Below are 13,872 nucleotides of genomic sequence, written 5' to 3' on the forward strand. Positions count from 1 at the left end.
ACTGTAGACTATAGTTATAATAATGACTAAATAATTTCCCTAGTAGTACTCCGTTCAAGAATAATAAGAAGAACAAAATCAATAAAGAATCTTATTTCTTGTGTTATTAACATAAAAAACAGCACTTTACAAATAATACATTACAGAAAAAAACACATTAAACAAGAAAAATACACTTAAGGTTTCTTTTGTTTAATTTATTTATAAGAAAAAACATAAACATTTATTTTAAAAATGCACTAGAAAAAAGCATTGTAATAAATATACTTTATTTAAAAAAATACACTTAAAATAAAATCACTTTTTTACACCATTTTTAATTTGAACACAACAACATGTATATTTACAAAAAAAATCTGCTCTAAGTAAAAAAAAGAAACCGTTGGTGGTGGCGCCCACATCCCCGCTGACGAAAGGCTTTGTGGCCGAAGGTCCCCCCCCCGGCCGCGAGGCCCCTCCCCAAGGTTTTGGGAAATTTGTTTTATTGGACTTTACTCAAACCGAGACTTTCCTTATGGCCAACACATTCGGCTCGGTAGGAAGTTAAATAGTGCCCAAGGGGGAGGGTACTCACACCGTCTTGACAAACATAGATCTTGTCGGAAATGGTACTCATGGCAATTTTTTCTATATTTACAGTGAAGTTTCTATAGTTTAACCAATGAATTGCTTACAATTTATCTCGTGGAATTGTATTTTCAACAATACAATTCCTATAAACGTCATTATCAAAATTCTCTTCCACATAGCGCGTACGTACTCCTTTGCAACGTTTTTTGATTTCCTCGTCGTGTGTCAGTATAAAGTACACCTTCGGGCTTACACACATACCAAGGGAAATCATGTCACTTGCCGTTTCTGATTTTAAAAATAAAAGTTGATTTGGCGCCCGACGTTTCACTAGCTCTGGGTAGACCTCGCCACTCCAGTTGGTGTAGTCCATCCGAGAACTGATGATTTCACCGTGTGCCAAATCATCAAGTAGGTTTTGAGTTTTTACTTTTAACAGTAGAGGATCTGTGTCCCTATAGCAGACCTCTACTTGTCCCTTCTCCTGCCACTGTACCTTAGCCACGTTGTAGTAGAATTCCAATATGAGCTTTTTAGAGACATCGAAGATCGCACTGCCTGCAGCAATATTTTTATTCAAGACAATGCTTCTTTTTTTCCTATTAAATAGTATCAGGTCCGGGCCAATGATAGTAAGGGAAGTGTTATTTGGATCGGCAATAATTCGAGCACACTGTTTGGGATCGGTCGCGAAATCAAAGCAATTGCTATTGCGAACACTTTCGGACATTTTACAAAAAGCCGAAATTAAAATGAGCCTATAGATTTTTTTTCGACTTTTGTCTTCGCTTCAGAACGTTTCTTGAAAAAAGTGTCAACAAACATTTTTAGATAGGGTTTTTGACTAAACTGGAGGGACCTATGAACCTTTGTGACATTGAAACCGTTGTTGCACATCCATTTTAAAGCCATATGATGTAAAACAATATTTTTCTTCGGCAGGAGGTCGGCAATAAGTTTGTGTTTTGAAGGTGTCCAATACAATCCCTCCACCTCAACCAAAGGTATGTTGCGGGGACTCAAAGAGTCCCTATACACAGGTTTATTGATGCATGGAAAAGCAAAATCCTTTACCGAATCGTGAAGCTCAACTGGTATCTCCCCATCAATTTCAAAAAAAAATCCAACCGTCCCATTCGCCTCAACACTGTCAATGTTGGGGAAATTGGAGGTTTGAGGGTCATTGAGCCATTTATAGTCATCGCAGGGTAGCACATAATGAGACATGGCCAAGGGGTAGAGGGAATTCATATGAAGGAACACTGCATCCAATTTTGTTCCCGTCTACTCTCCAGTTGGATCAGTTTCCAATATACGATCCCCATGAAAAACGTATCCACCCCTCATTGAACTCTCGATAAACAGGTGCTGATCGATGTCATTGATCAGCCCAATTTTCTCCCCGCTAATTTTTAGGATGAAGTCCATTACCAGATGAGGAGATGAAAAATAATATCCTATATCAAGATTAAATTCCTCATATATTTTGTTTGTATTTTTACACATAATGTCTAACAAAGTTAGCACATCACTTGACAAATACAGATTGCAGTATTCAAACCCATTCTTACACCCTCCCTCTGCCCACTCTTTTTTGGGAAAACTGTATTCATCAGGAGTACACCTACGATGGTGTAGACTGTCGTAAAACGACTCGATCGAGGGAATAGTTTCCTCGGCGAATCTCGACATGGAGCTGTAATAATCATAAGGATATATGCTTTTGACCGTCAATAAGCCATATAAATAATTTGGAAATCGTTGCTTGAGAAGAGAAAAAGTTTCGCAGCTGTTATCTTTTTCCCGCAATTAAATTAATTTGCTCAAAGATTTGGGGAAAAAACTGAAGAACTCCAAAAATTAAATTTTATTCGCTCACTCAATATTGTCTTTAGCAAATCTTCGCATAAATTCCAAAACAAGCAACTTTTCCACTGATTTAGGGATGATTTTGTAGGAAAAGCTGTCTATCACCCATGCATCATCCACAGCTCCATTTCTTTGAAGATGTGCCATTGCTGGTAGCACATACTTCAGATCATAGTTAGAATTATGTATAAAAACCGGAAGAAAGAGCTGCTATTTAATTTTTAAATTAAATGAATTGTGAGCCCACCCCCGAAAGTTACCTTTTCCCGTTGAATTGGGGTCAATAAGGTGATTGTGATCCTGAACAGCATCTTTCGTGGTAAGAGCACCCCGACAAACCCAACAAACTGTCCCCTTTTCGAGTGCCCGTTGCTCCTTATCTGATCATAACATTGGGTAGTTGGTGTGACGCAATCGTGAAATAGATTTATTTGCTGTTTTTATTAAATACACCAATAATTTTTCCATGCTACCCTCCTCATCCATAGTCACAAAAAACTCTTCCAATTGCATTTTATTGTTGGAATCGTGTTGGGCATGCGCATAGGAACACGTTACGAGTTTGTGTTCCTTGACTATATTTGGCCTTGATGGGTCCGATACCTCCAACAGTCTTGATTCACAACCCAAAGATACTTTATCAATCTGTAGCAGGGAATTTTAAAAGTTTTTGAATAGTAAAGTAGCTTTGTCCCTTGCCGGCAATTCTATTCTTTGATTGCCATGAATTTCATAATATCTCATGTTATCCCTAAATATTTTTTCAGTTTTAAATGGGGAAAGATACATGGGGCTATAGTGACATTTTCCATATTTTCTCCCTTGAGATATCAGTCTACTTATTATAGTAACGGGGAAAAAACTGCCGTAGGAATTTATATCTTTGGGGGGCTCATAGACAATACAAACCCAATTTTTAACCTTATCAACCAACGGTGTCCTAACTGAATATAAAACCCCTTTTTATTTGGTTTCTTTCCCCCATTTACAATTTCTGTGTCGTACTGGAGAACAACCATCCCCAACCCGAGATTTTCGTTTGCTTTTTCAAATATAGTTATTTCTTTTAAGGACACCGGATACTTTCCCTCTAAACAATCAAAAGTTATTTTAGGGAAATTATTTCCACCCTTACGTGCAAGTCTGTCGAGATTTTTTATTGTTGACTTACTTTTTAATGTTTTATGAGCTGCTGCTAAAAATACATATTTAAAACATTGCAGCCCCGTATCAAAACCGAAACCATGAACCCCCCGCCCCTCTGTAGCCGACAAATCTGGGTGGCATTTTATTTGTAGACTACCCCGCCTTCCCCTTAAACTAAAGTTTTTTTTTAATCTATTGAGCTTTAGATCCATATATAGATCCATAGATCCATGTATAAAATTTTGGACCCGCATCCCCTCTCGTTAAATGTGTCCAAAGTTGATATTAATTGATTGACCCAATTGAAAAAGTTACCCTTAAATTCATTTAGAGCAGGGTAAAAAGTTTGGTTGCCAGTTGAAAAATGAAAATAAAAATGTCTCCTGATGTCCCCTTTTGTAAATAAACTTTTTGATTGACTGATGCCTCAACCCCCCCTTACCACCCCAATTCTGAATCTGAATCTCAATAAGTGCCCAAATTCGGTCGATGTATGTATGAAGAACATTTACAGGGTCTGTTAAAATGACACTCCCGTCAGCCAAGTTTTCCTCTGAATGGATTAACTTTTTTTTCTTTGAGGAAAATTTTATCACAATTATAACACACTATTTTTTTTAGTTGGATTTGTATTCACATTATTTATCAAACAAATATTTTTTTTCTTAATTGGATTTGTATTCGTATTATTATTAATCCAAGAAATTCATAATAAATAAAAAGTTTTGTTTATAGCATTATTTATAAAACAAGTGCATAATAAATTACGAATTTTGTTAATAGCACACACAAACACACACACACCAAACACACACAGACACAGACACACACACCACACACACACCACACACACACTACACACACACACACACACACACACACACACACACACACACACACACACACACACACACACACACACACACACACACACACACACACACACACACACACACACACACACACACACACACACACACACACACACACACACACACACACACACACACACACACACACACACACACACACACACACACACACACACACACACACACACACACACACACACACACACACACACACACACACACACACACACACACACACACACACACACACGACACACACACACACGACACAGACACACACACACACAGACACACACACACAGACACACACACACACACACACACACACAAACACACAAACACACACAGACACACACACACACACACAGACACACACACACACAGACACACACACACACACACACACACACACATACACACACACACATACACATACACACACACACACACACACACAGATAAATTTAATTTTTTCTTACGTTTCCAACAGAATAGCTGACCAATGTTTTATACGATGGGTCCATTGTTATCCAGGGGGAAGAGAGGAATTCTAGAGGATTTTGAATATTGTCTACCATAGCCAATAAATCATCTAATACCGACATATCCGAATTATCAGGAGACGGTATGCCACCTTGCTCTGAAATAGCTTCAAAATTGAATTCTTCCGTGTCATTGGTACCAGACTCGCCATCGAGCTTTGGTTGCTTTTGACTTGGTGTTTGAATATCAGAGTCCTGATATTCAGGACTCTGATTAATTGACAAAAATCAATTTCAGTCTATTCCAGTCACATGTTTACCGGGTATTAAATAAGTACTATTTCTCACTCCCTCAAAACTTAATTCCCCCTCCTAGCTTTATTTTATCTAAATACTTGCCCCCACCCCTCACCCATATAAAGTAGCCAAAATAGAGCTTAGTCAATTCAAAACTTCACCATTTTTATGATATTATTTTAACTGAAAATATTTGAGCAGAAAAAAGCCCGATACATATTCACTAGTTGGTGTGGGACACACAACGCAACGTTTGGCTAATAGCAATAAAATAAATTTAAAAAAAAATATCTGTCGAGGAGGTAGAATTAGCAATAACCTATTTCTAATGAAGCATTTCAAGTAACATGTTTACCGGGTACTAAATACGTACGATTTTTCACTCCCTCAAAACTTATTCCCCCTTCTAGCATTATATTATCTAAATACTTGCCTACCCCTCACCCAATGTAAAGTAGCCAAAATAGAGCTTAATCAATTCTATATTTCACCATTATTATGTTATTAATTACACTGAAAATAATTGAACAGAAAAAAAAGCCCGATAAATATTCAATAGTTGGTATAGCACATACAATGAAACGTTTGGCTAATAGCAATAAAATAAAATAAAAAAAATATTTGTCAAGGATGTATAATTAACAATAACCTATTTCTTATGAAGCATTTCAAACCTAGTCACATGTTTACCAGCTACTAAATAAGTGCCATTTTTCACCCCCTCAAAACTTAATTCCCCCTCCCAGTATTATATTGGCCATAACCAGACTTCTTTTTTCTCTACAATAATTACCCTGATTGTTAGCTGAGTAGGCGATGTTCCTTTCATCGAGTTTGTCTAATTAAGACTGCAGTGAAATATGGATGCACTTTCACCAGAAGCGCCTATGTACCCTTTCAGTCGATATATCTAAACAGCTGTTATAGAGCATTTAAAATTTATCGTAGTTATGCAATTTTGATCGTTTACTTCGAGGGTTTGCGTCATGTAATTACAGGAGTTCGCTTTCTGTGCGAAACCCGGGTGATAGATAGTTAATTGGTAACTATAGGGAAAAAAGGATTATGTTGTTATGATAATTCAAGAATAATGTGTATTTACTTACCATCATAATTCTTTTGTTCTCCACTAGAACGAATAAGTTTGATTGTAATAGGCTTATTACAAGTTCTATTAATCAACTGATACAGAAAGAAAAAAATGCATCTTAATTTATATCGAAAAAACATGATTATAAGGCCTCCAGCTGTAAACCAGTATTTCTAGAATGAGACCATCCTTTGAATACGCAATTTGACAATCTCTAGTTTTGGGTTATTGAACTTAAAAAAATATCTCTGCCAAGTCTTTTACCCTCCATATCAATTGATGCATGCTAAGGAACATAAAGCTATAGAAATATAACATAGGTGTGAGGGGCTACTCACTCTCTTTGAAAAGGTGTAGAGCTTCCATAGAAGTATTACCTAGATTCGAGGGGCTACTCACTCTCTTTTAAAAGGTGTAGAGCATCAAGCAAATAGCACTGTGATTCCTAGGGCATTAAGCAAATCCATAAGGGGCATTCTACTGTTGTTATAACTCATATCTTTCGATAGAACACTTTACCTAACATGTCTGTTGAACTTGGAAAATATGTATTTGACACTGATGTGGCTAGGCATGCATTCATACAACTACACACCGAGCGTACAGAGACACGCATTCAGATACACACACCCACACGCAAACACCCACATAAATACATACAAACACACATTCACACACCTAGAGACACACACATCAGCACTTTCCAAATTTGCCCTATTCAACAATAATAATAATAACTGAAAAAAATTGACCATGTTTAGTATCATTTTAAGAAATAATTCGAAACATTAAATTGAGATGCCTCATTCGATGGGAAAACTGGGAATGGCATCAATTCTTTTTTATATCCTAAGCCTAAACACTAATGCTGCCTTTATAGTTGTTCACCAATGAAAAGATCATAATCAACAAGAAAGCAATTTTACCAACATCCATATTTTATAAAAATAAATGACAGAAGGAGTGATGAAAACCGAAGGAGGGAATAAGCATGAGAAGCAGAGAGAGAGCAAAAATTAGACGGAAAGAGAGAATAGGGCAAAAACAGAGGGAATGAATTATTTACTCAGCTTAATGCAATACAATGTGGTACCGACATAATAATTTAAGTAAGAACTTTAGAACGATAGAACAGAAGAGCTAACTTCTTACACATGAATAAAAAAGTAAATTTATAAGAAAATCAAAACAATCAAACTAGAAAAGGAAGAACTGGACAAGAAAAATAATGCTGGGCAAGCAGTGCACGGGAGGTAACCCTTACATTGAAAAACTAACAAAAACAACAATAGGTTATATAGAATGTGCTTCTGCTTCATCTTCAAAGCTCAATAAAAACAGATAAATTTAGAAAGCACATTCACTTAACCTTGAAAACTTGAGATAAGTTGTATGAAATATGAGTGAAACCAAAATTCTCTGAAAAAATACCATCAAATTTCAATCATATAAAATCATTAGTTGGATAATTTTTTAAGATGATTTTGGCTTAATTTTAGGATGGCAAATTTACACGAACTAGAGATTACATACAAATGCTGGAAGAGAACTATTTTTCCTAAGCGAGTTGAAGGAGGCGTTCTAGTTTAAGGAAACTAGAGGGTCTAGTAAAGCTGAATTCGGCTTTATTTTAAGATGAGAAATTTACACCAACTAGAAATTACATCCCATTGTTTGTAGAGATCTGTTTTTTTAAGCGAGTTGAGGGAGGGGGTCTAGTTAAGAAAAATTGTTCATATTTAACTACTAATGGAGAAGGGAGTCTTTTTTATCAGTCCCAGGTCAAATTTTCTTTGTTCATAAGATGATTTTACAGAAAAATAGAATGTAGAAACTATTCTAGAATATTCATATATGGCAGGGGAAAATAATTAAAAGTGGAACTTGTATTAATTCCAGGACAGGAAAGCTACACTATCCAACAAACGTTTGTGGACCATTGTTCGAAGAAGAGCTCGAGTTTTGGGGTTTAGACTCGAATCAGGTGGAACCTTGCTGTTGGATGACATACACAATTCATAGAGATACTCAGGTATGTTGTACTTTGTAATCAATACAATAATCTTGGAAACCCTGGTCTTGGTGAAAACCCTGGAAGGTTTCTTACTAGAGCCCAACCGATATATTGGTTGACAGATATTATCGCCCCAATATGAGGGTCAGTGTCATTATCGGATATCGGGAAAGAAATATCGACTATTGGCTGATATATGATTCTTTTTTTTTTCTTTTTTTTTGAAGCGCAACTTGTCCACAAGATAGTACCAGAATTTCCTCAGGAAATTTTGCTTGTTCAGTCATTGGGGGTGAAGCGACCAGCTAAGTCTGACCATGGTGGAGACAGCAGCAGAAATGAGTCAAAGTATATTTGTTGTCGATACTTGTCAATACATACCTGTTGCAGCAATGTTCTAAATGTATGGTGACTTCAAGGAAGTTCATCTTCTACGAAAACAACCAATAAGAATAAAATAAGCCATACGGTTTCTGTTTAATGAATGTTCACTTGCGTGGGGGGAAAGATCCAAGATTCAATCGGTTAAAACCATGATATCCAACCCGGGGCGCAGCTAAGGGGGAAAGGGGGTGTTATAAGGTGGGTAGATAGGGGGGAGGTTCCAATATGTCACCGCCGTGTGCCAACACCTTGCAAAAATCTACCTATATACCTAGGAAATTTAGCTTATGTGTCCGCATTTGTCGACATTACTGGACGATTTTGTCGACACATTCTTGAAATCCCTCCTCAAAACTTAAAACTCCAGCTGCCCTGTATCCATTGTGCCTAGCATGGAGTCAAGGACCATATCATATGAATGTTAAGTGAAGTTTTCACATAATATGTGAATGATTAAAAATCAAGGTCCTGGTATTGAAATTTGGATATGAATAATCAATTTTAATGAATTTCTTACACTTCTTTCAATCAGATTTTCACGTATTGGTGTTTATGTAACTAAACCGGCTTCTTTGGTTAAATTTTATCTTTTTTGTCCCTTCCGCAAATAACAGCCATTTCTTTTAAGTGCTCAGAAGCTGCCGACCAAAAAAGGTAAAGAAAAATTAAACAATTCTTGTAAATGGCCGAATTTTTGGAATCCAAAGTGAATTATCCTGTTTTTTATACTTGACTTTTGTGTTTTCATTAAAGCACTAGTTTTATGTAATCCTAAAAGCATAGGGGAAACATAATTATTTGGTTTATTTCTACTATTTTTATTGATATGTATTAAACAGGCTGTGAAGTAATAATTTTTTCCGTTTTTAGTTTCAACTTCGCTCTTTACTTCCCTCGGGAAAACTTAGTTTTTGTTAAATTTATTTGTTTTAAATGTGGCCCGTGTTTGATTTCGGCCATTCATCCATAGTTATGTCTGTTATTTTAGGTTTCAATTGATAATTTAATTTTATTTTTGTTTAATTTCTCTTCGTTTTAAGCTCTTTACTTTCTTTTTTGTCCTAGCCGAGTGGGTGGTATACTAGACTTGAAAACTTTGTCCGCGAGGACAGATGTTCGAGTCCTGATTTTGCTGGTTATTTTGTTTGGAACGACAGGTCAGTGGCACGACTCTGTAAGCTCCACTTTGTCAACTCTGATCTAAATGGGTACCTGGAGAAATTCGGGCAAGGTAAACAGGAACGGTGTGTAAAAGCAGAGGATGGCTGGTCCTTAGCCCCCAATTGCACTTCCTGGCTGGTGGGCTATGAAACATAAATCCAAACAACCGGTAGGGAGTGTTAAGTCCAGTACCACATTCTTCACCTTTTTTTATTTGATTTCTGCTCGATTAAAGATTTTAATCTAGCTCTTTACTTTTCTTGGAAAAACTGCTTTTTGGAAAACATAAAAAAAAATACTAGTCAAAAGACTTCTGCTTGTCAGCACTCTTGGAATAATCTTAACATTGCGGAATGAAGGCGATAAGTGAACCTTAAACTGATCTATCACATACCCTTTTCAGATACTTTTTATTTCAAGATTTGTAGCACTGCTGATTGTCCGATGGTTTTCAGGTGTTTTTATAGAATTCCTATGAAAAATCTAGCTATTTCACTTTACAGAAGAAAATTCCTCATAATGTATTTTTGTCTAAGTATTCTCAAATCTAAATGAACAAGTTTTGCTGTGAATGAATATAGATCAAATGGAAAATAGTCTTTGTTAAATCTGAAATCTCTCAATTATTAAATTCTTGGGCAATCTTCCAAGATTATCGCACCAAGCTCTTACGCTTTCTTCATTTCGGAAAAACTGAATATTCATGCAAGCCTGAACGATTATCACTTGCTTTGATTACATTCCACTGCAAAATTAAGCCTCTTTACTTTCCTTAGAAATGAGTAAGGCTTAGCTATCCCCTATTTATAAGATATCTAATTTAAACTTGGAAATAGTTAAGAAATGTTCGTTACACTAGTCTAAAATTTGGCTGCCTTCAGGTTGAATTTGGTAATCTTTAAAGTGTTATTTGAGACATTTTGTAAAATTTACAATTACATCACATCTAGTTGAAATACAGATGTTCTATCGACCGCTTCAATTTCTTTTCTCTTACTCTGTTTGGCTAGCTCTCTAGAAATGCATCTTATCTTGACTCAAGCTAACCTTTTATACTTTCTCAGCCTATCGATAAATTTAAAAAAACACAAGTTTTTCAACCGACAGTAAGGAGCAACATTAAAACATAAAATGAACAAAAATTATTAGGTACATGAGGGGGGTTGCACCTTCCTTAAGACCTCGCTCTTCACTCTAAAGTCTTTTTGTTCTTTTAAAAAGGTTTTTATTATTCTAATTAAACGACCCTTGTGTTTCAGGAGTTGTTCTTAAGAAATTGGGTAAAAATTTAAACTTTAGCATAAAGAGCGAGGTGTTGAGGAGGTGGCAGCCCCCTCAAATACGTTATAATGTCAGGTCTTTTTAAGTTTTAATGTTGCTCCTTACTTTCAGTTGAGATACTTTTTTTTATTGAATTTCTGAACGTTTTTATTGAGTCGGCGAAAAAGAGCAAGACCAAAAAAAGAATTTCGTATAGGAATTCCGGCAAATTCTCCCAGTGTAAAATTTTCCCTGAAAAGTTCACCCCCTGGAAACTTTCCTCTCCATGGAAATTTTTTCCGTTTAAAATACTTCCAGCAGAAAATTCATACTTGAAGAAAATGTATAAACACTTCCATTTATGCATAATTCATACTGAAATGTATGCAAATGTATGCATAACAAATACTATATGTAAACAATGGGCAAATGTTATAGATTAAAGACCTTTTCTCAGGAAATTTGAGGGGTCATGTTATCTGCAAAGTCATATTTATTGGAACTTCCAACTATGCTTAAAAAAATGGCTATCGCAAAATTCCGATTGGATGACTTTTTGAAAAAAGGGGGAGTGGGAAGGGGCCTAGTTGCCCTCCGATCTTTTTGGTCACTTAAAAAGGGCACTAGAACTTTTAATCACCATTCGAAAGAGCCCTCTCCCGATGCGCTAGAACCACTTGGTCAAAATGATCGCCCGTGGAACCAACAAATAAAAACACAACAACAAACAAACAAACAAATAAACATGTATCCGTGATCATTCTTCTGGCAAAAAATACAAAATTCCACATTTTTACAAATAGGAGCTTTGAATCTATTAAGTAGGGTTTTCTGATACGCAGAAGCTGATGGTGTGATTTTCATTAAGATTCTATGACTTTTATGGGATACTCCCCCCTTTTCGGAAATCAGGCAAAAATTCTCAGGCTCGTAGACTTTTATGAGTAACACTAAACTTGGTGAAACTTATATATTTGAAATCAACATAAGAAGCTGTTTCTTTTGATATATCAATTGGTATCAAAAATCCGGTTTTAAGAGTTTCGGTTACTATTGAGCCGCATCGCTCTTTACCTACAGTTTTTTACCACGAAATATTTGTTTTATATTTGTTTTTCGAAATGCTTAATATCCTCTTTTCTCGCACTCACGTAAATAGTCAAGAAATGGAGCATTTAATATCAAAATTGGTTTTGAAGTTTCGTAGGTGCCTATAGGGCAATATCCAAGATTTTATAAGGGGATGATTTTTCTTTTGGGGGGGGGGTATCGCACCAAACATTGATTTATAAGCTTTTTTGTTTACGTTTTTAGGATTTGGACAAACGTTTTATAGGGAGACAGATCGCCTGACCCCCAGGATACGCCTTGGGTGCCTGAATATCTCGTTTTTAGAGAGGAGAGATTGTGGATAATATCATAGGCAGCTTAATAGCTCAGCCCGAGAGCCATAGGGCTTCAACGTCTAATTTTCTTTCCTCGGACCACTTGAAAAAGTTACCCCAGAAATTTTTGAGGAGTCTCATTCGCATTTAATTTGAAGGTTCTTGGGACTCATTTAAGATTTGAGAGTGTTTAGAAGTAGTGTGTATGTACGCAACCCAGGACAAGATTGTACAAAACGATCAAACCCTCTATATTATAGACCTATAAAGTGATCGTACATGTTATATTTGGAACTAGATATTCAGGGACGAGATTGTGTAATGTAACAAGACTGGTTTCTGAGGCAACACCTATTTTCTGGGCCAAAGCTATCTAGTACTTTCACACCTACAAGCCTGAGGCATGATTATGTGTGCAGTTTCAACGGTATATGCCTTACCACGGACATGCACCATTTGATACAGAGGGTACAAGACTTGACAGACATGTCTTTTTAGGTTCAATAACCAAAACTTGAGATCGTCAAATTGCGTATTCAAAGGTTTATTGAGCCTTCTGTAAAAAAATATTGGTTTTCGTCGTAGGGTTAGATAATCATGTTTTTTCGTATAAATAATGTTTTTACTAAAGATACAGCCAAGCCGAGCATGTTTCATGAGTCAAAAATTGTCAAACACTAATAACCTCTAGTCTGAAGGTACCTTGCATCTTGTCCAGAATTGATAGCATATGGTGTTAGATATGAAAAAATTGTACCATTTGCGTAAAACTAACTATATACGAAAAGGTAATCCATTTGTGTAACTCTGCACTGAATGATCTTAATTGGTGATTGAATAATAGGGGTGAAAGATCACCATCTAGTAGTGTCAAGGGTTAATTTAAAGCTGAAATATCGTAAGGGTAACTACCTCCCGGGAAGTTATGATGTTGGTAGACTCCAGGATAAGTATTTGAGAGAAACTTTCCAGGAAGAGTTGAATACTTAACTTGAGAGTTTAAAATTTGATAATGTCAAAGGTGGTTGGAATAATTTTAGAAAACACTTTGTGAAGTTGCTGAAGGTTTCTTAGGGAAGAAGGCCTGGATTACAGGTCTGCATTCTAGCAAACAACCTTTATGTTTTATGAAAAATAGAAAAAACTTCTACCATAATTACCTTAGTGATAGACCATATGAAAACAATAGGAATGTAAAGAAAGTGAAAAAGTATTAAAATATGAACCAAGGAGGTGTGAAGTAAAGGCAATAGATAAAATTGCTAAGGATCTGGAAGATGCAGCTAGACGGCATAATAGTAAAATATTGTACTGGCATGTTAACAAATTGAGAGGTAGTAGT

The 13,872-nt window shown here is 36.1% G+C and overlaps 1 protein-coding gene across 1 annotated transcript in view; it reads left to right on the top strand.

Moving 5' to 3' along the window:
* Window positions 1–13,872, top strand: part of LOC148948934 (potassium voltage-gated channel protein Shaw-like) — a 198,779-nt gene that overhangs the window by 18,653 nt on the left and 166,254 nt on the right. The window contains exon 3 of the mRNA XM_089094140.1: window positions 8,226–8,358. Within this exon, the coding sequence (XP_088950266.1) occupies window positions 8,226–8,358 (133 nt within the window). The remainder of the gene's footprint in view (window positions 1–8,225; window positions 8,359–13,872) is intronic.

Source organism: Artemia sp. Qi Xiang Cuo, chromosome 9, assembly GCF_049724085.1.
Source record: "Artemia sp. Qi Xiang Cuo chromosome 9, ASM4972408v1, whole genome shotgun sequence".
Lineage (NCBI taxonomy): Eukaryota > Metazoa > Arthropoda > Branchiopoda > Anostraca > Artemiidae > Artemia > Artemia sp. Qi Xiang Cuo.